Below are 21,418 nucleotides of genomic sequence, written 5' to 3' on the forward strand. Positions count from 1 at the left end.
GTGACATGCACTTCAGTGGAGAGGACGCAGAACCCCCCCCCCCCCATTTCCGCCAGGACCCCTCAGCAGCAGAAGCAGAGGCAGCAAAGGTTGGGGGGGGCAGACTTATTGTGGCCCAGTGAGAAAGAGTGGGGCAGGGGCCTCATTACAACGCTTAACTGCACTCAGCGGCCCTCATTAACCCACCACACCAGTGACTCAAATCAAAACAGACAATAAAAAGAGGTCGCTGTTTCAATAAAGGCCCCCATTTTAGTCTGACTGAGAGTTTCAGCGTAGTAACTTTACTTTTATGACGCTTTCCTACAGACTTCCTTCAACACTGAAATCTGCAGCAACGGGTCAATTTAAGTGAAGGAACCCCCTCTTATATTTGCACACGTTTCCTGTTTAATGGCAAACCTGCAGACGTCTGAACATCTGGGAATTTCACGTGAAAATAATGAGAGGGAGAGTAAAGAGTTAAAGAACGAATACGTCCTATTTAATAAAAGCTATGACACATTGCTCATGGAGGACTGCAGAGACGGATGATGAGAGATGACAGGCATGGACGAATAGTGCCAATGGGATGCAAAGCCAGCGCAACGATAAAGCCCAGTCTGAACCCCCCCACCCCCACCCTCGCCCCCACCCCCGCCCCCGCACTCCTCAGTACTTAGGGGAGCAAAGCTTGGCACGCCAAATGATGCGTTTCATAGAGACAATTAAAGAGCAAATCAGTGCTCCCGAGTCTGTGACATAATTATAGACACAGCCGACTTCAACCGCAATCACACAGTGGAAAACATGCAAGGGTCCAACAGTTGGAGAAAGTGATTGAAGGAGATTTTGAGGTAAAATTTTTTGAAGATCCTAAAGATTAAAAAGTTACCGTAATCACCGAAGGGCACCTGTTTTTAATTTGGCCTCATAACAGACTGGAAAAATACCAGCCTTTTGCTAATCTTTAAATAAGTAGAAGGTATAGAAATATCTAATGTGGTTTTACAAGCTTAGATGTAAGAAATATAGCCAAGTGGGTGGATAAGAATAGAACTTGATACATTAGGGCAGTAATCACTGAACGGTAGATGAAGTGGAGACAGCAGGAGGTGGGGGGACGGGGGGGGGGGGGGACCCTAGTCCTAGTCTGAAAAACATGGTGATGAGGTCATTGGGAAGGCCATCATATTCTGTCTGTCACATCATCAACGGTACTCTCGCTCCCTTTTTAGAACCCTTCATCTGCATACATCACCATACAAGAGCGCACAGAAGCTGACTTAGTGAATGTCTCCCCACTGTGCATTATGTTCTGATGGAGAGGAGGGGAGAGGAGAGGAGAGGAGAGGAGAGGAGAGGAGAGGAGAGGAGAGGAGGGAATATACAGTGTCGGAAAAGACAGATGGGCTCACTTACCAGCCTGGTTAGTGGTAATGTTGACCGATGAGTACTGAGGGGAGTAGGGGCTCTGATCTGACACCCCGTTGACAGCCTGCACCTCAAACGTGTACTGCGTGTGGGCCAACAGGTCGCTGATGTAGACCCGGGGTTCTGTCAGACCCAGCTGACGGGGCACAAACTGTACGTTGTCCCCGCAGCGGGTGCAGCCTCCCCGGCCGCCGCCGCAGCTCTTGCAGATGATGTTGAAGACTACATCCTCACGGCCTCCAGAATCCCTTGGAGACATCCACTCCAGCATCACGGAGGTCTCATTCACGCTTGAGATAACATTCTGTGGGGCTGAAGGGACCGCTGGGGAAACACATGGGAAATATAAGTGATTGATAAAAGATTTACAGATTTCATTTTGGAAAAAGGCGTCCTGATAAAGTCGCTGAATGTGTGCCCACATATTTTTTTGCCCACATTGTGGACAAACATAATTGTTCAGTGGCTCTATCTTGGATTTCCTAAGTCTACCTGCGTCAATCAATGTTGGCTCCACCCAAAGGACTAGACTAGATTTTCTGCCATTTAGAAACAGTTTTGTAATCTCTCCCTACAATTTTGGGTCATCTGGTCAACGCCAGACAAAAGATTTACCTTTGATCTTTGATACTCTTACTGTTTTGCTGCAGTATAATTGGTTGGCAAAGTTGATTGGACAGGACTCATTCTTCCAAAGTGCTATACATCATGTCTGCATCGGTATCTTGTAAACACACTTGGGGGTTTTATCAGCAGCGGACAGGCATCACAGGTCATCATGCTCTTTGTAATATCCTGTTTAATGTCATCACTGACAGGCGGAACCCAGTTGCGGTTGATCAATAAAGGACACACATGCTGTTTCCACCCTCCTCAGAAGGAATTGATTGGTTGTATATGGCTGAAAAGCGGTGCGTGTCATTTGTAATATTTCAACAAATGTGGATCTTCATCAAAAATGCTTTCAGTGTAAGATATGTGGCTGAAATGTGGAGCGGAGTGTGTGTAATGTGGTTTATTAAGCTGGGTAATTGTTTCGTCTCAGTGTGGTCAGTAAGTGGGACTCAGCCTGAGACGAAAAGTCTGGTAGTGTAGGAAGCCCATTTTCACACACACACACTCATTTTACATGGCCTTTGTCCGCTTTGCTATGTCCTCTTTCTCCTGGTGTGTGTCATATAGAGTTACTACAGCGGGGAGAGAAACATACTGTGTCTCCTATTGAGCCGGTCTTAGCAGCTAGGCATTATGGGGTGGAAACTTTCCACATGTTGGAGTGACAGTCCAAACAAACAAACAATGAGAACTGTTTATCTTTTACCACCATGTGTCCTTAATTACGGAAGACGTCCCCTCTAGGACTAATGAGATAAACAAGAAAATTCCACTCCGCCCACAACCTCCTAAATCTAAATCGATCATTTCGTATTTAAGCTTCTTTTTAATTGGTGGCAATTAACAGATCTCCGGGTCTGGAAGGAGGCCCATTGAAGTGCCCTTCTGGGTCTCTCTCATACACGGAAACATAACTCCTCCTTGGCAACTCCTTCCTGGGGAGGAGGACTAATATCCCCCCCATTAGCTGGCGGGCGGCTCTGCTGGGCCCGTTCCCCCGCTTTAATCAGGCCGGGGCCCGCTGCGCTTAATACTGGTGACGTGACGCTGCTGCTCTCTCATTCACAACAGCTGCTCGACTCCCAGAGCCAGGCTTATGCAAATCTCCTTTGTTGGAGACCATCAAATCTTTTTGCTCCTCTCTTCCTTTCAGCAGGCAGTGTGTGAGAGAGAGGGCGAGGAAAAACACTACAAAACGATGAAAGGCCCTCACTTTTTTTTTCCCTCTCTCACCCCCTGAGTTTTGTTTTAGTTCGACCACACTCTCTGCACTGATTCTATTTCTCATACACACAGACACACTCTGCCTCTCTCTCCCTTCCCATCTCCCAGTTCATTTCTTTCTATAGTGTCATTTCCCTCACACTTCACCCCTCCCTTCCTCAGTTTTCTCTTTCTTTGCTCTTTCTCTCTCTCTCTCTCTCTCTCTCAACCTCAGTGTCAGCCTCAAATTCAAATTCAAATCTAAACAGCTTCATTGGCATGACAAGGGAGAGTCTCGCCTGCTCTCTTTCTCCGTGCCTGCCCCTCCACAAAGCTATGCGACCTGGCCCAGTAACCTCTGGTCCAGCCTGGAGTAAGAGCTGTGTGATGTTGAGCAGGGGCAGCTAAGTCCTGTGTGTTGGGTCAGATCTGTGGACAGCCACACTATGGGCATGTCAGCGTCGTGCTCATGTGAGAGACAGCTCTGACAGGGTTTCCCTGTTTGGATTTACACAGACTACCACTGTCCTTTGATCCTGAGGCTCTTCACCCTGAGAGTGTGAAATATGTGTGTGCGTGTGTGTGTCAAAGAGTTGTCAGGGATGTTTCCGTGAAAGCACAAATGCGTGCGAGACGCTGAAAAGATCAGACTTATCAACAATAGTATCATAATGTACATACTTGTGCAGGGCATCTGGAGGGGATCCGAGTCGGTGCGATAGTATCCGTTACGGCAGACACAGTTAATGGCGCCTTCACTGGTTGTGCGGCTGTTGATTGGACACTGTATGCAGGCCTCATCGCCTTGGGTCGGCTTGAAGAAGGCCGACGGACAAGCTGAAAAGAAGAGGAGAGTAAAGATGAGAATCACAACTATTAAATTCACACAGAGAATTAAAGCTGACACGTTACATTATGTTGGTAGGACTTCAGAAAGAGAAGTGAATGGTTTTAATTAATTATTTGATTTAATTTATATTAGATTAGAAGAAGGACTACATGGTCAGGATGAAAAAAGTGAGTTTCCAGTAATAAAGGGCAACACAATCATCCTCCAGATTTAGAAAAGTCTTAGAAAATAACTGTCTAACATTCTGGACATAATATCAACATCTTATATTGTATCACATATATCACATATGGCCATGCAGGTGGTAAAGGGTCGGTGGTAAACACAGGCAGTGCAGTTTAAATGCTGTATTCTGTATACCTACACTTAACATTCATTATCAATTTAAAAGGAAGAAAATGTTTGCGATTGTGGACCTTTCTATACTTCAATGTTACATGTTGCATTGAAAAACCATGACTCTATCAATTATCAAGTGACCAGATATCAAAAACACAAACCACAAGTCAAACATACAGAATAGCTACACAACAGGGAAACACAACATATAAACACGCTGCACAATCCGGCTCAGCCTCGCATGTGAGGCGACGCTCAGCAAATACGGCAACATGGTAATAAGTCATAAGTTTGATCTGAATTATTCACTGAGCTCCAGCTCCGGTTGCCAGAACATCTCCAAAGTGCCCTGGTTTCTGTTAAGAGCCCTTTTAAGGCCCCCGCTCGGAAAAAACCTGGGCGGAAGCTTCCATCCACGACAGGCCGAGCCGAACACACACTAAAGCTGCCGTGAAAGTGTGTTTGTTCTTCTGCGTGTGTGTGTGTGTGTGTGTGTGTGTGTGTGTGTGGAGGGGGGAAATCTATTTGTACACTGGCATACGCATCAGTCATTAAGGTGTTAAACTTAGCTGTCTGTGAAATCCCCTTATCTTCCCTAGAGTCACATTCCAGCTGAACCATCTTGACTATGAAATCACCTCTTTTCCAGCATCTGTGCCATGTCAAGACTGTTCTTTTTTTTCTTTTTTTTTTTACTTATACACAGCTGAGTTTAGTTTGGCTTCAGGTAATCAGCATCCAGCTCTCACTTCCCCCCACTGATGAAGGAGGAACAGAGTGTTGTGGAGGCTGGTGTACGAACGGGAGCACGAAGAATTCACACTCGAGAGGCACCGCATTTCCAAACAGTGTCCTGTGTGTGTGTGTGTGTGTGTGTGTGTGTGTGTGTGTGTGAGACCCCTCGGCTCCATCCGTGTTGTGTTTCTTTACTTGCATAGTAAGAAGCTAAACATCCTGGTTCTTTTACTTATATTTCTCACATTTGTCACAACGCTGACAAGATTATTTTTTGCAATTGCCGCCGTGGCCTTGTGATTCCAATGTGTGCCCATGTTTGCTGCTGTGCTTTCAATTTCCCTCAATGTCAGGAACATGTTTTCACATTTCCTATCTATTCTTAACAGCTTTCTATGTACAGTAATCCCTGCAATTTCCTACATTGTCAAGTAAGAAAAATACATCCAGTTTTGGCATTCGGGGTTTTCTATGAACAATTTCAGCCGGACTGTGGCATCTGGAATATGGAAACGTCTGCATCTGCTACTCTTGTTCAAATGAGGTCAGCTCAGAAGGCAGAATGAGCGCAGGTCCGCACAGACACATCTCTGTACTCACGGACCCTTCCAGCCATGGATGAATGTTCTTTTCCTCCTTTGCTACTGAAAGCAGACTGGGTTCTGTATTGATTATACTCCATCACACTGCATAATATCACAACAATATTGTAAATATTGTGCATTCTGTGTATATGGAGTACATTCATAGAGCATTAAGAAACATGACCTAGCACCAGCACAGAGTATTTACACCTCCTATGAATAGAATATTGCACCTGTGTACAATATATATATATTCGGAGGATGGCACTAGTTTCCTCAATTAATTTAGTTTCTGGCCTTATTTTTTCCATCTTATAGTTGCTCCTGGGTTATGTATTTACTTGAGTGTCCTTATCTGACTTTTGCTAGTTTTGCGGCTGTTGTAACAAAGCAGCTTTCCACTTGAATGAATGAAGAACACATTTAGAGGAACTGCGAGAAACACCAAAGAGGTTGTTTTCAGTAAATGCTTGTGAAATGTAAATACAAAAAGGATGGATTGGATTTTTGTGCACATGTGTGCTGGGAAATGGGAAACAGTTTTCACAGTTGCTTCTATTTAAACACAACACAAATGTATACCTAACCAGTTTGTAACGCAAACATCAGCAGTGGGAAGTGTTATTCTAATATGAAACTGCAGGAAATCTAAAGAGCTCCTCACTAAATATTAGCCTTGACATGTTTTTCTTTACACATGATTGATGGGGGAAAAGGTTCTGGGTACAGGGGCGAAACATGAGGCCTGGACATTCACGCTGCCAGTCAACACAGCCTGTGAATGAGGCCCAGGCAACAGCGATGTGGGCAATTGGGACCAAAGCTCACTCGCATCACAGTGAAGTCTATGGGAGCACAACGCTCCGAGGAGGAGCACCAAAGGAAGCAACATAAAGGAGCAGTGAAGGGGGGAAGGAGAGAGGAGTCGTGAAGAGATGGAAACAAAGAGAGTGGAGGGGAGGGGCTTATGATGAAGAGGAATGGCTGTGAGGTTTGGAGCCAAGGCATACATGTGTGAATGAATGTGCCGTAACAGTACGCAGACTGGGCATCACAATCACCGCACTAATTTAAAATTTTGTGGAATAAAATGAGAGAATAAAACTGATCAGCGTGCGATGATGTCTCGCTGCCACTGTAGCTGGAGGTTGGCTGTACGTTGGCACACTGGTGGGTGAGGAGCCTGAACTGGACTGAGCCACCAAGCGTCCACAGACACTGTTTACTGGCTAAATCTGTCCCATCTGTTAAGTTTATTTAGCCAAAACAATGAATTGTGAAAATACAGTATATGTTCAGTGCATCTGTTATGGTACAAGGATAGATAATGTTTTAGTCCATATCTCAGAAACCTAAGATGTAAACTCAAATTTACCTTGTTCAACTTATACTTATATAAATAAATCCTTAAATGCCTAAAAGGTTTTTATTATTAACACTTCAGTTTAGAAATGACTGAAATCATCAATTCCTAAAATTATTTAAAGGGTAATTTAGTGAATATCCACTGAGCCAAACACAAAGCTGGGTGTTTGATTCCTAGGTAAAGGACACAACATGTTTACAGCCGCCTGTCGACACACCTGTTACACATAAAAACAAATGACTGGGTTAGTGTTTGTTTGGACGACACCTGTTGTTTCACCGTCTATGCTGTTGACATCTCAGGCCTGATTTTCCCTGCCAATTCAAATGGAGTGGGCTTTTTGGTCGGGGGTCTTATAAACACACAATGAATTGTCCAATTTTCATTAAGTGTGCACAGCAGTGCTGTGCTACAGCAAGCCGGCAGTCGATCAGTGTTTTTTGCTCATGAAAGCAGTGCTGAGGTTTAAAAATGGAAATCCAAACAGGAAAACACACAGAAATCTGTCAAATATGCAAAAAGACTGACGCATTGCTGCTTAGCAAAGTCGACTCAGCTGGTATCTAGGCAGGCTAAATCAGCACACGCACATGAATCCGTGAAAACTGTTCTGGCATGATTGCGTTCTCTACCATGGTTATTATTTTGAGGAAATATTTGGGGAATTTCCACTTTATACCCGGACAGCAGATTTTAAGAGTTGCAAACTTGTCAGATGTCAGAAGTAGACATGCAGGGAAGGAGAGAACATTGATTAAAAATCTGTTCAGAGCTTTGATTCCTCTCTTCCTGCCATATCGCTGCTGTTGAGCTGTTTGATCATCATCCTGACAGTACTGCTCAACATGCAAGAGCTAAAATCTGTTATTTCATCTTCTTTTCCAACGTCAGATAGGTGTCTGCCAAGAAGAGTAAAATACGGCGGGAATAGTTCCTGATAAGGTTTTTTCTATTCTACTGTGCTGGGTGATATAATCAGCTCACTGTCAGATGTTTGGGGATCTGGAACATGAATCCTGGACGTGGGACAAACAATGAAGCGATACGTGTTGAAAAGATAAAGTACACAGAAAAGTTTTAAGGGATTTTACAAACACCTTAGTCTAACGGTGTCAGAAGGGACAGATCACCTCAAACTGGTTCCAGGCACTCCACATGCCTATTTGGTCATTTTGGTTCCAAACCAGCCTGAATGTTGTAAAGACCAAGTACTTGAAAACTTAAATATCTAAGTCCTAAATCTCAATTGGGATAAAATGTCGCTCACGCCGACATTCCAAACCCTCAGCCCTTGTCTGTGTTTATGACATTTAATAGCCTACAGTGACATTCAGGTTTTAATTAAGGGTCTTTGGTAGACTCACTGAATAAAAACAGTCCTGTGAGAGGAGTGTGTAAGGGTGCTAGTCAGGTTTTACAGCAGGTAATTTGCTGGTTGTTTCAAAGGTTTCCTGAATATTATAGCTGGAGAGATTTATAGCCCAGAAGAGAGGAGACCTGCAGCTAAAACCGTCTGAATCCACCAAAATGTATGTGTGTGTGTGTGTGTGTGTGTGTGCGTGCAAGGGTGTGTGTATGCAATATGTCTACAAGAAAGAAAGAGAGAAAGGAACAAAGAGATGGGGAAAGTGGGCGTTGTGTGCAGACTCAATGATGATGTGGCCGTCCACATTTCTTGAAACACTGAACAGCTTTTAAACCTGGTTCCTCAGGTCAAGTCACATACACACACACACAAACAGACACAAACACACACACACACGGAGGCCACACAAAGACTGGCATGGGCGATGAGGTGTGCAATCGCAACCACACAATCAAATTGATGACAGGTAATCCAGCTGAAGGCCCACCTACAGACGATAAGGGGGAAAAACACCCATCTAGTCTCCCTCACACCCACCTCCTCCCTTCCTCAGCACCCAACAGACAGGCTCTTTGTCCAACTGTCTGGGTCATCACAGCCCCACCTTCCCCGTTTTCTCCTCTCCCTCTTTTCAGGATCAAATCCACCCTCCAAAACTGCATTTAATGAATCCACCATTGAAGAAGAGACAGGCGAGAGAGAGAGAAAGAGAGAGAGAGAGAGAGAGAGAGAGAGAGAGAGAGAGAGAGAGAGAGAGAAAGAGACAGGCGAGGTGTTTATTTGATGTCCACGGTGTGAAAAAAAACAAAACAAAAAAAACAGAGGGGTAAAAAAACAATCTGAGGTGCTACGTTTTGTGAGCACAGCTGGAAAAAGTGCTGAAAGCGGTAAAAACGGCCAGTCAGAGGGATTCTGTGTGTGAGTGGCTGAGGGCATCCCATTGTTACCAGAGGCCACCATAGAGTGAGTGTGCGTGTAGGACAAGCTCACTTTTGCTCTGCTGCCAAACGCAAAACATCTTCAATTAATCACTGCATGGACAGATGAGCTCGAATCCATTAATAAGGGCTTTTCATAAAGATGTTTACAAGATTACCACAGCTCCCCGGAGAGGACGAAACAAGATTAGGAAAACCTGTTTGCTTATTTCTACGGTCCTGCGACCACAACTACACACGGACACCACAAGCCTCTGAACTGATCGCATCTGAGTGGAGTGTAATGTTGTGAAAAGACAGTGACGGCCTCAAATTAACCAGAGGAGAGCAGCCGTGAGCGAGGACACACCAGCTTGTCCCCCCCCCTCTGTCTTAACTCTTCCACGGGGAACACTAGCTCGCTCTGTTTGCAACACAAGGTCTGCGCAATTCAATTAGGAACGTAGTCCTCCTCGCTGTCTAATTCAATCAGGCTCGTGTGAAAGCTATTAGACAACTGGCATTTGCTTCACCCCACACACACACGGGCACACAAATGAGATATTCATTTCTCCCTCTAGGTTTCCATGTCTGGTGCAATTAACAGGTCTGGGACTGTGTGTGGCTCGTCACACTGTAAGGCGGGACGGTGCCAGTGTGTGAGGGTGACCACTGATGACCTACATGACGCAGATCAGACCACCATCATGCTGAGGGACAGCACAGGGACTCTTCACTGGGTTCAGTTCTAAAGAAACTCCACTCTGAAGTTCAATCAATTGCCATTAACCCCACTTTTCCTCATGTATTTTTGTGAGAGCCAGTTGTTCCACATGTGGTATTCATGCATCTTCTGCCTTCAGACTGACTCAGCTCTGTGTCTCTGCTAAACGGGCTGCACCTGTTGTTTATAAACAATCGACAGCCTCAAAGGATTTTAACTTTAGCTGTCACTCAAACTGCTTGTAACTTCAGAAAGGCCTTCACACTTCAATCTTTCATGCACGTCTTGAGGATTCGGCAAAACAGCACATTTTTTTTAGAAAATGCATTTGTAGTTTTTTTTCAGTTTGTTGCAGTGTGGGTTTTGTTTATGCTGACCAGGCAGCAAATCATGAAGTTGTGTCGGCATTATGACTTCCTCAAACCATTACGTAGTGTAAATATGAGGGTTGATTGATATATTTTGAACCCAGCAGTCAGAGTTGTTATTTAATATTTAAAATCTCATTCCAACACATTTCTGCCAACAAAGCAGTAAAGACCATGCAAACAAAGATCATTATTTTTTGCAGAAATATTGAAGCCCTTGCTCACGTAGTTATGTATTATCCTTCCAATCAACCTTAATACAAGCAGAATTAACAATTTTCCTGTATGGTGGCAGCACTACACACAGATCTCCCAGAAATCATTTATCTCTAATGGTCTTGTGTGTTTCTGAATGGCATAAAGGAAGATATGGGTGTGATTAAGACGAGACACTCTGTCCTCCTTCTTGCTCTATACTACATCTCCTCTGCAGTTGTCAGAGACCCCAGATCCCCAATCCTCCCAGCAGGCTCCTATGAGACAGATTAGGGGCCAAAGTGAGAAGCAGATTAGCTGGAAATGTGGGACACCTGGGAAATGAGCTGTGAAGGCACAGGATCTTCAAAAGGATCCCAGTAAGGCACACACACAAACAGATACACAATCTACACACACACGGGAAACACAGATGCACCTTGCACACGTGCAGGCACAGAGCACACACTGCAAACATGCATAGCACATTTGATCTAAACCTCACACACACGCACACACACCTCGGTTAACTCCACCTCCTCTTCGTACACATACTGTACATCCACACGTAAATAAGCAGAGCCCATAATGAGGGAAGCTGCAAATAACACAATCTGGTCACTGCCCAGAGGACATCGTCAGCTCAGAAGGCTTTAACTATGGTATGTATTGTATATGTGGCACATACACGCGGCTCAACATCTCAGGGTTCAGCATGTACAAGGACAAAGCATGATGTGCAGCACTGTAGGAGCAGCTACAAATATTCCTCAAGGGAAATATTAATAGACATGTAAGAAGTGGTGTAAATTAATTTCCCTCAACTGACCTCTGCTCCTCTTATTGCCTAATGATAGTAAAAATAGCACCAAAGCACAGATACCCTGAAAGATTTACTCTTTTTAATCTTCTATGACTTACTTTTTACTCTCTGGTTTACTCTTACTGCTCTCTTTGGTGATAAAATTGTTTAATTTCTGTTCATATCTGTTTTTTGTATTTTACAAATCTTTAATAACCACATTTCAGGGATCCTCGCCAAAGACGTGTTCATGTCAAAACACAACATTGGCTGATCTTCTTATCTAACTTGAACACACTCAAATATCAGTATTGGCCCCGCAGGCAAACATGATCACCGTACACAATCAGGCTACACTCTACTGGGAAGAGGAATAATCCTGATATTGTAAATAATTCAATTAATAAACAATTCAAATTATGCAGCGGCAGCACATACTATATTTTTGAAAAGCAAACTACTGTAAAGCTTGCCTTTATTTATTACACACACAGTATATGGCACTTCAGCAGCGGTGTTGTGGCGCACATGCGGGCACCATCCTACACACTCCTCCAACACTGTGTGTGGAGATCGTGCGTCACTCCCATGTGGCAAACGTTATTCTCCTGATTCAAACAACACTCCCACAGCGCTCCTCTGTTCACAACCACAAAGCTCTCATGTTGATCATCAGGTCATAAATACCAAAGGGGAAAAAAAAAAATCAGTGAAAACTATCTTAACCACAGTATTTCCATACTGTCTGATAACTACCATCTGTCAATAGAGGAAGAAACAGAGATGAAAGGGGAGAATGACTGGAGCCACGCAGGCAGCACAGTAATGTCTGGAATTTTCACTGCACGCCGTTTTTTTCTTCTCCTTTCCCGCTTTTTCAGGATAAGGAATAAATATGGAGTGGAGAAATTACAGGCATCTGAGCCAACACACATACACGCAGGGTAAGAATATGGGGGGGGGGGGAATAAGGCGGAAAGGGTCATTTCATGCAGGCAGATCACTTGACAGCTTGCTCTCCAGAGGATGTAGAGGTCCAATCAGGTTGCTGGTGGAGCCCATCGGCACACAGGGCTGCAGATGGCTGGGGTGTGGCATTAGGCAGGCCCCCGTGTAGGCATTAATCTCCATTTAACATCACTTGTCAACGTTTTGAATCCACATCCCATTAGAACTACCTACATGGTGTTCCATTATTATTTCATGGTTGCCAGATCTGGAACAATGTCACTAGATTTGTGTGGTCCTCCACATCAGACGAGCGGAGGGAGGGATAATTATTTACAGTGAAATTATGTGGAAATTTGGGAGTTACAGGAATAGGATAATCAGATTTTGGAGGCGTTTCAACACTTCACATTCGTTTTGCTCCATTATCCAGTACAATTCAGAATTTGTTTCATTGTGGCTTTAATGGAGGAAGCCTGGGTTAGGGTCTGGGTTAACAGGGTTGGGTAACAACCTGAACTATCTAATGGATAACCTCCCACAGCCACCCAGCACTGACCCTCACCCAAACACAGAGACCTCCTTTCTTTGTGAGAGTTCATACTGTTGCCGAAAGTGTCCCAAAGAAAGACGCTCTGGCCTTAGTTAACATTGCATGCAACCTCAAACCGGGCACCCAAAACTTTCACTGTCATCTGATAGCAAGCCTCAGTTACTGTGCTGCTAGTGTTACAGTCGTCCCGATGGTGGGAAAAAAAGAGAAACCTTTCCCTTCTTGTAGCGCTGGCTTGAATGGGTGTAGACTGTTTAGAATTTGAGACACAAGAACCAGGTAGGAAATGAAGAGGCTTAGGAGAGATCGGATGTCAGAATGTTAAGCTATCATTGTTGAGGCAAACAAAAGGATGTGAACAGCCTCCACCCACCTTCACCGTCATCCTCATGAGAACAGGTCACCTGCTGTACCACAGGATGCACCCAATAACACGCCGTGCCTTGCGGGGCCCACACCCACCCATTGGTTTTGTGTAGTGCAGTAGGTAGAATGGAGAATTGCTGCCTTGTAAAACGTCAAGACTTTCTTCCTGGGAACATGTAGACTTCTGCAACATCCTGTACACCACAGCTCTCTGACCTACAGTATGAGTCATAGGTTTATTTTTTGTAGACATTTGCCGCTCTACTGTGTTCAGAGTATGTACTCTTCTAGACACACGATCGATGTGTCTGAACTCTATGAGTTTTGATTGGGACCGTCAGAGCTCTGGCCTCCTAAACACCCAAATGTGCCCTTTTCTCAAGGACAGCTAGTTGCTACGGCAACAGGATCCATTGCCATGTAAGGCAGCCTCCCAGCTCTGTTCCGCAGGCTGCACCCAGACCTTACAGCCCAGATCACCACCTCAGACTGCTGATGGCAGTGGAAGGAGGTGGAGGTAGAGGGAATAAATGGAGGCGGAGAAGGTGAAGAAAGCAGGGAAGCGGGACAAATGGCTGATAAATGACCCCAATGACCCCCTGGAGACAAACAGCATGTTCATAGAGAATCCACATGATTGTCTTGGCAGAGATAAAGAACACTACAGATTACACTGCCCAGGCTGTGAAACAAACAAGCTGATGTTCTGGAGCCTTCAGGTATTCGTAGAGTATTATCATTTTTATGCTGCTTTCAATCCTCCCTATCTGCCGCTGTGCCTTCTACACCACACAATAGCCTGGGTAGCTGGCATCATGGCCGACATAGGTGCGAGGCATGTAGGGAGAGGAGGGGTGATAGTGACGGCAGCGCTGGGGTCTTTTGTGCCTCCAGGCAGATGTAGGAAATAGCTGACAGAGGCAATCACTATTCTGTGTGTCTGTGTTTGTAAATGACAGCACAGAGAGAGAAAGAGGGGCGAGAGGGGAAGGAGGGGCTTCACCAGAATTCAAACAAAGGCAGCGAACAGCAAGCAGCAGCGCCGAGCGCAGTGACAGAGGCTCCCTAAGGTGCAGTCGAGCTGACGGACAGGTGGCATAAAGGGGCTGCGTGTTGTCCAGTCAGTGGGGACAAGGGGGGGTGTCACAGGGGAAGGGAGAGATGGAAGGAAGGAGGGGGGGGTGCAAGGAGCAGCTGAATCCTGTCACTGTCCCAGTGTAACCCGCCAATGGACACACACACACACACAAATACACACGGACACCTCAAACAAAAGAAAAAAGATATAAACATTCGCCTGAGCTGGACTGTGGGTATCGTGTTCTGAGGCTGAATTTTATACTCCAACCATCGTTCCCTTGAGTCTATTTATTAGAGATTATATCAATTCTTCTGACCACAAGCATTTAATGAGGCAACAGGGAGTCTGAGTGAATTCTATTCCATCTAATCAGCAACAGATAAAGAAAAAAAGCAACAACAGCTGTCTCTTTCCTAGTTTGCACGCATGTGTGCATCCAGACAGACACACACACATGCACAAACACATATGACAGAGGTTTACCACTAAAACTGTCATGCTTTGATACGCATCACATACACGCCATTAAAATGAAAAAGGCTCATTCAACAGCCCGTTTTATAACGTCATGCTCGCGGCGCGGCCAAGTAGAGAAAATATCTTAATAATCTATCCTGACACACTTTGGCTTTTTGTGAAAATAATCAAATAGGAATTTATTTCATTGCATTATCTGTTTGAAATGTGGGTAAACTGCTCTGAGTACAGTGTGGAGGCAGCGGTACATTCCCCAATCATGCTTGCTTGTAAATAAAAAGCTTGTAAACATCCACGCCCAAGATTTAAACCACCAAAACCGGATTTCACCTGATATCAAGACTCAAATAACACTGTGACTCAAACACAAACACATGTGCACACACGCACACACAACACACCCAAAACCACTTCCCTTACTCCAATACACCTGCGTCTGAAAAGGCTGGTATTGTTGGGAGGAAATTCATTTGAAGGCTTTAATGGGCCCTATTTAGAGGTGGAATACATTAAATACCCCAATCATGGCCGCTGAGTGAGGTGGTGGCCTCAGCAAATTTACACTGAGTGAAAGGATCGACTAATTAGCCTTTAAATATGTCATTGATTCATCTACAACAAGGGAACCCTGAGCTACGCATCCGCTCTCTCTGCGTCTTCCCCTATATGACTACATCCTTAACCCTGATAAAGGAGGGACTTGGCTGGCTGGTCTCCCTTCCATTTGTCCTAATCAATGGAAGCTGTTCAGCCCAGACCCAGGGGGTCAGTGAAATTAAGTACCCAGCACACACAGAGTGGGATTGGGCCTGTGCTGGGGCAGGGGGGAGATAGGCAAGTCCTGCGTTACCTTGGTAACTCCACCGCTGCTGTTTCCCCAGCATGGGCCTTCTTGTCCTACTATTCTTTCCCTGTTTGGATGGTTTGCCCCAAAAGTTCTGCTAGTAGGGCAGCTCCAAAACAAAACATTAAGGAAAGTAAAAACATTTGTGCTATGTGATGGTGAAGATTATAGCAGCACCACATGTTTAGAACCTGCAGAGACTGTGTGGCTTGCCTCTTCTCCTAACATACTGTATGTAATTCGATTTAAAGTAAGATATGTATTTGTTTTTATATGCACAGCAATAATGTAAATATGTATATCACTGCACTCAAACATTTAAACAAACTGCACCTGCATTCCAATTAATGGTCTTGCCATACACAGCATGGAGACATTTGAGGAAATGTTTTCCTTTTCTACCATCTCTTGTCTTTCAAAAGGAACAAGAGATAGCTTGTGTTTAAAAATATTCTTTCACCAAGATGTGTCAGAAAAGAAACATTTCCATAGAGTGAAGGTGAGAGGTTGTCAGTAAATGACAGGAAGGTATCCAAAGATGTCTCTATCCCCCCATTATTTGGCATGGTCTATATATCAACCCTCCACAGCTAGACAGGATTAGTTGTATGACTAAAATGCACATGAGTCACACATGTCAAGCCCACAGGCATACAGGTTATAATGCAACCCACCGAGCCTCAAGGCAAAGTCATTCCCTTGGCACCGCTCGGCACATTCCAATCTTACATATCTGACATATACATACATGCAGGCACATATCTCTTCCCTGACATGTATGCTTAGGTGCTGAAAAGTCATTGTAGAAATATAATGTGAAGAGAAGATTCAATTCCCTGGGAGTTGGTCACTGTTTTCCCTTGTCAATGTTGTAGGGGAAGGAGCGGCTATGCAGAAGTGAACCATGGTACCCTCAACAGACACATATACTGTATTTACCTACACACATGGAATCACTTCTAAAACAGGGTCCGTGTCCAAAAATGGTGACCAAATCTGAATGAAGTTGTTAAGCGATCCAGGCAGCTTGGAATGATTGAGGTCCTGCCACAAGAGCAGGGGGAGATTAGTCTTGGGTTCGTGGAGTCAGCAGGATTACCACAAGAAGTCTACTGGGAGTCACAACAGACTAAATCCCAATCCAGCGCAGATCTGGGTGAAATGCCTCCCTGCATGTGCGTGATTTGTAATCAATTTAAGGAGCTACCATTCAGTAAAATTATAGCCAGAGTGCCTGCTACTCCAAAAAAATACAATCAACTATTGACAAATTGTATTTCAATGAGGTCTGACTCAGTTTGGGAGTTTAAAGAAGGGTCACAAATACTTCAAGGCAGTTTGGATGAGGGAAAGTGAAAGGCATCCATCCAAGACCAGCAATTTGTGGACTTCTGCCAACCACCTTCACATTAAACATAAGCAGTTGAGTCAAGAATAAGGAAATTGCTACTTGCACTCCGGAGTGGTGATTTTTATGAGCTCTTTCTTTAGACTGCATTAACAGTCTTTATTGAGTGTGGCAAACTTAAGACTGTAAAAGTCCATTTTCGTTGCATGATAAGAAGAATCTGCTCCCTCACTGCTTGTACTGCTCTGCTTCACATCCACCGTCGGCATGACTGTAGGTGAGATTAACATCTTACACCATCTAAATGTTATGCAGACCAGATATTTGATTAGAGGCAATAACATATTAAGTTCAGATAAAGATATTTTCTTCTGCTCTACCCTTGGGTCGCTTTTCACTTGAGGGAACCACCAGGGGCCTCCTAAGAGGTCAAATACCTTCTTATCAGCACACTAACAGGTTCTGGCTCGACAAGCTCAATTAGCCAGCGCTTAGTGCGATGTATGAGGAGCCCACGTTCACAGCACGAGGCCCATATCAACAGAACCAGGCAGATGACAGACAAGCTGCGCCCACAAAGGCCTGATTGTGGTAGTCAGTGAAAGGTCGGTGAATGGGTAAAGAGGAAGGAAAGACTCGTTCTCAGGGGTATTGTGATATGGATGATAGTAATCTACTGGCCAAATGAGAATGCCACTGTAGAAAGTCTTTTAGAATAAATTACCGCCATTGAGGTCAAAATCCTGGAATGAGCATAATGGACGCCAGTGTAGATTAAATGAGTTTTAAATGAAAGATGGTTTTATTGAAATTAATGAGGATATCCTGTAACATGATACGCATGTTGGCTTTGTTTAAAAAAATATTTATGTTCAAACACTTGCAACAAGGCACAGACTGCACCTTAATATTAATTGACAAAGCCAAACAGCTTGTGGCAGCCCTTTGACAGGCAGCTGTGTTTTTAGAAGAGCAAAATGACATCTAGTGCAATGTTTAGGCACACAACTCTCTACTGTGTTCACACAGCAGCGACAACACGCCTGGTTCTCGGCTGTCTAGAATAGCAAAAACACATCTTGTTGATGCCCCTGCAAGACTATACTGACAGATAACGAAGTGTGTTGGAGCCATGATTTCAATCATGGCCATTCATTCAGTAATGGGAAGCATGCCTGCTGGCATGCTGTAGAGACAGACGGAATTTGAACCATCCTTTGCCAAGCTTTCATTGGCCTTTTTCCTCATTCCTACCATTTATTATCATTGAAGTACAACACTGTGAATGATCCATACTCAATCATAGTGGTTGCAGTTCCAGTTGATTCTGGTAATCTCACAAATTTGCACTGTGTTGAGATAAAACATCTCCTGAGTGTCTTGAGAGCACACACAATCAATGCAGAGATAAAATTTTCATAAAATGCAGGCTTAATATGCACTCAGAGAAGAATACATGTGCAGTCATGTTGCCAAGAGACCATCACGTATTCATTAAAGGAATTAGATGCTAGCTGCAAACAGCCTGTGCGACAGAACCAAGGTATGTTTTGTCTCCCCCTGCTCAGAATATGTAGCACTGTCTACTTCCTGCCATTGCCTGAAGACAAAGAGCGCACAAGAAACGACTTCACTCCACGCAATCTGTTGAAATAGGTCATTATGGTACAGGCATGCTGTGAATGTACCATGTCCCCAAATCAATGCGTGAATGATATATTTAGTAAGAAGGTCATGAGGAGGAGTTATTAATGCTGTACTAGGAATGACTGACATCAATGTATCGGTGGAGTGCTGGAGTTGAGCCTGCTTAGCTGAGATGAAGATGACTCCAAAATGTTTTCGCTGGTGAGAGTTCGTCTCCCTCCAGGCAGCTGGAAATGTCACATTCTGTTCAGTGTCAATGTCACAGGATTGCCCTACACGGTGCAACACTTGGACTTTCCTTATGAAATATTTGTGCAAGTCAATAACAGTCCAGTGGATTCATACTGTATATGAGCCTAGACCCAGTGTCAGTGTATGGACAGGGGAGAGAAACATTAGGTGGGTAAGACCATGTAAAGCTTTGGATGTTGTGAGTACAAGATTGTATGACAGGTATGTCATAGGTAGTTGAGTCCAAGGTCTGAGGATGAGTCTAATGTGGGATGGGTGTTTGTTATGTGTGAGGACTCGAGAGCTGAACCCTGAATATGTTGCATGTTTTTGGAGTTAGTTTATGACAGGGACAACAGAGAAGTGGACAAAAGCCATCAAGCAGTTCCATCATAGCTGCTGGTGTCTGGTGCTAGTCTGATCCAGATCTGCCTCAAACTAATTCTTCTCTTGAGGGACCCTGCTAACAAATAGACAATAAACACTAAACAAGCACTACCACAGAAATTGCTTCAACAAAAATACACCTGGGTTATTTTAAAAATCCATAATTTAGGTAACAAAGAACATTTATTAGGCTAAACCAATCCATTTCATAGCTCAATGTAAGAGAAACATAGTCCCTCGCCAAGGACATCACATCATATAGCATGGTTAAGAGAGACTCCACCACAGGCCCCTTCTGTATCATGTTCTCCTCCTCCAAACTCTTCCTCTCCCTCCTGTCTCACTTGTTTTCTGTCTCTTGTTTGAACTGTATGTGTCTCCACTGAGCTGACAAGTCCTGTCTTTTTGGTTTAGCCAAAGCCCTTAGCATCGTCATGACTTTAAAAAGCTGAGACAAGGGGAGGGAGAATCAAACCAACCTCATTAATAACTGTGACTAATGTATTCCAGACTGTTCTTTAAGCCTGTTACTTCACAGAATAGACATGCCCGTCCTGTGAGGGAAGGCAGCGGTGGCCCTGGAGTGTCGAGACGGTGTCATACAGAGTCCGTTGGCAGGGTGGAATGAAAACACCCCGCACGTGAAAATGCGCCGATTTCTCCCCTACCTTCACTGCACAAACAACTCCACAGAGACCACACAGCCTTGAGATGACCACAATAAACTAGAACACTGGTCCCAGCGAGGAGCCAGCATTTCCCAGGCATCTATATGCTGCGAGGCCAATCCAGGCTTTGTAGTAAACACTGGAGGGTGGTTAATGTTCTGGCCTAGAGGAGTTCTGTACGTGGTTTTCTGTATAGCCTAAGCTGGTTGTGTCTCACTATTGCATTTCCTGTACTCCTAGAAGACTTTAATGCTTTGAGGTTCTTGCAGGGCAGAGAGCGTTTGCTGAATGGTTCAACTAAATAGAAAATCACATGCTTATGTGTTATGGTCAGTGCACTTCTCTACTCTCAAAGCAGCAGAAATCAATCTTAACACTACATTACTACAAAAGAGAACACGCTACATAGGCTTTTGAAAATCCCTTATCTCTGTCGGGTTGGCTTTAAGTATTGAAATAAAGCAAGAAAAGCAAGATGGCACTTTGAGATATCAGCCTTTCTATTTCTGCGAGTGAACCGTCTAAATGAACATAAAATACACATTGTAAATCTCATAACAGTACAAATCACCCAGTACTTGTAGGCTCTAAACTTACACAGAATTAAGAGCCGGTGCTTCAGTCTAATAAATAATATCAAGCAGTAATTACTGTCTAATTATTTTTTAAGGTGGTCACATTAAAACATTACAATCTCCCCACGCTGTACTTTAAGTCACGCTGTGAGGTGCACAGGAAGCAATTGGGATTTTTTTCCACACAAGGCAAAACAGAACCTTCTTCTCATTAGCTCTATATTTCTCTCTCACCTCCTTCTTTCACATATGAATTCCGTATAAACAGAGAATCCCTAAAGGCTTCACAATATAAACTGTGGAAAAACAGCACTAATCACAACTCAAAGGCCTACACAGAGCTGAGGAGGGACGACGAGGAGGATCGAGGGAACACGAGGAGATTATTCTACACCACAGGTACAGAGTGTGCTGTTGGATATATGCTAAATGGCTAAATAAGGATTAACCTGCTGGATTATTCGCCGCCTTTCATCTTTCAAAGTGGTTAAAAAAACATGTATCCTTTAGATGAACCCAGTTCTTTACATGCGTTGTATGAATAAAAAAAAGAAAGCATGTCGAACTGTAACTTTCAGCCTAAAGCTCAAGATTTCCACAGGGAAGAGGAACAGCTCATTACATTGAGTAATTTATTTGCTTAGTAGCAGCCCAAGGGGATGTAAAAAAAAAAGTTTTAACATCCAGAAAATTCTGTAACTAGTCCACTTACAAAGCCAAGCTGTCCCCTGCAGCAATGGAAACCCCCCCCCCCCGACCAGCCTTCAACAATTAAATCAGGCCACTAGAGCCAAGATTGTCTTCCTGCCCAGCATC

General features: G+C 44.1%; 1 protein-coding gene across 2 annotated transcripts in view; it reads right to left on the reverse strand.

Moving 5' to 3' along the window:
- ephb2b (eph receptor B2b) overlaps nt 1–21,418 on the reverse strand; it is a 112,252-nt gene that overhangs the window by 31,146 nt on the left and 59,688 nt on the right. For both annotated transcript variants that reach the window (XM_076147379.1, XM_076147380.1), the window contains exons 4-5: nt 3,913–4,068; nt 1,402–1,737 (exon numbers count right to left, since the gene is read on the reverse strand). In XM_076147379.1, coding sequence (XP_076003494.1) covers nt 1,402–1,737; nt 3,913–4,068 — 492 coding nt within the window. The remainder of the gene's footprint in view (nt 1–1,401; nt 1,738–3,912; nt 4,069–21,418) is intronic.

This window comes from Genypterus blacodes, unplaced genomic scaffold (assembly GCF_046128005.1).
Source record: "Genypterus blacodes isolate CSIRO-AG114 ecotype Tasmania unplaced genomic scaffold, CSIRO-AGI_Gbla_v1 ptg000037l_1, whole genome shotgun sequence".
NCBI lineage: Eukaryota > Metazoa > Chordata > Actinopteri > Ophidiiformes > Ophidiidae > Genypterus > Genypterus blacodes.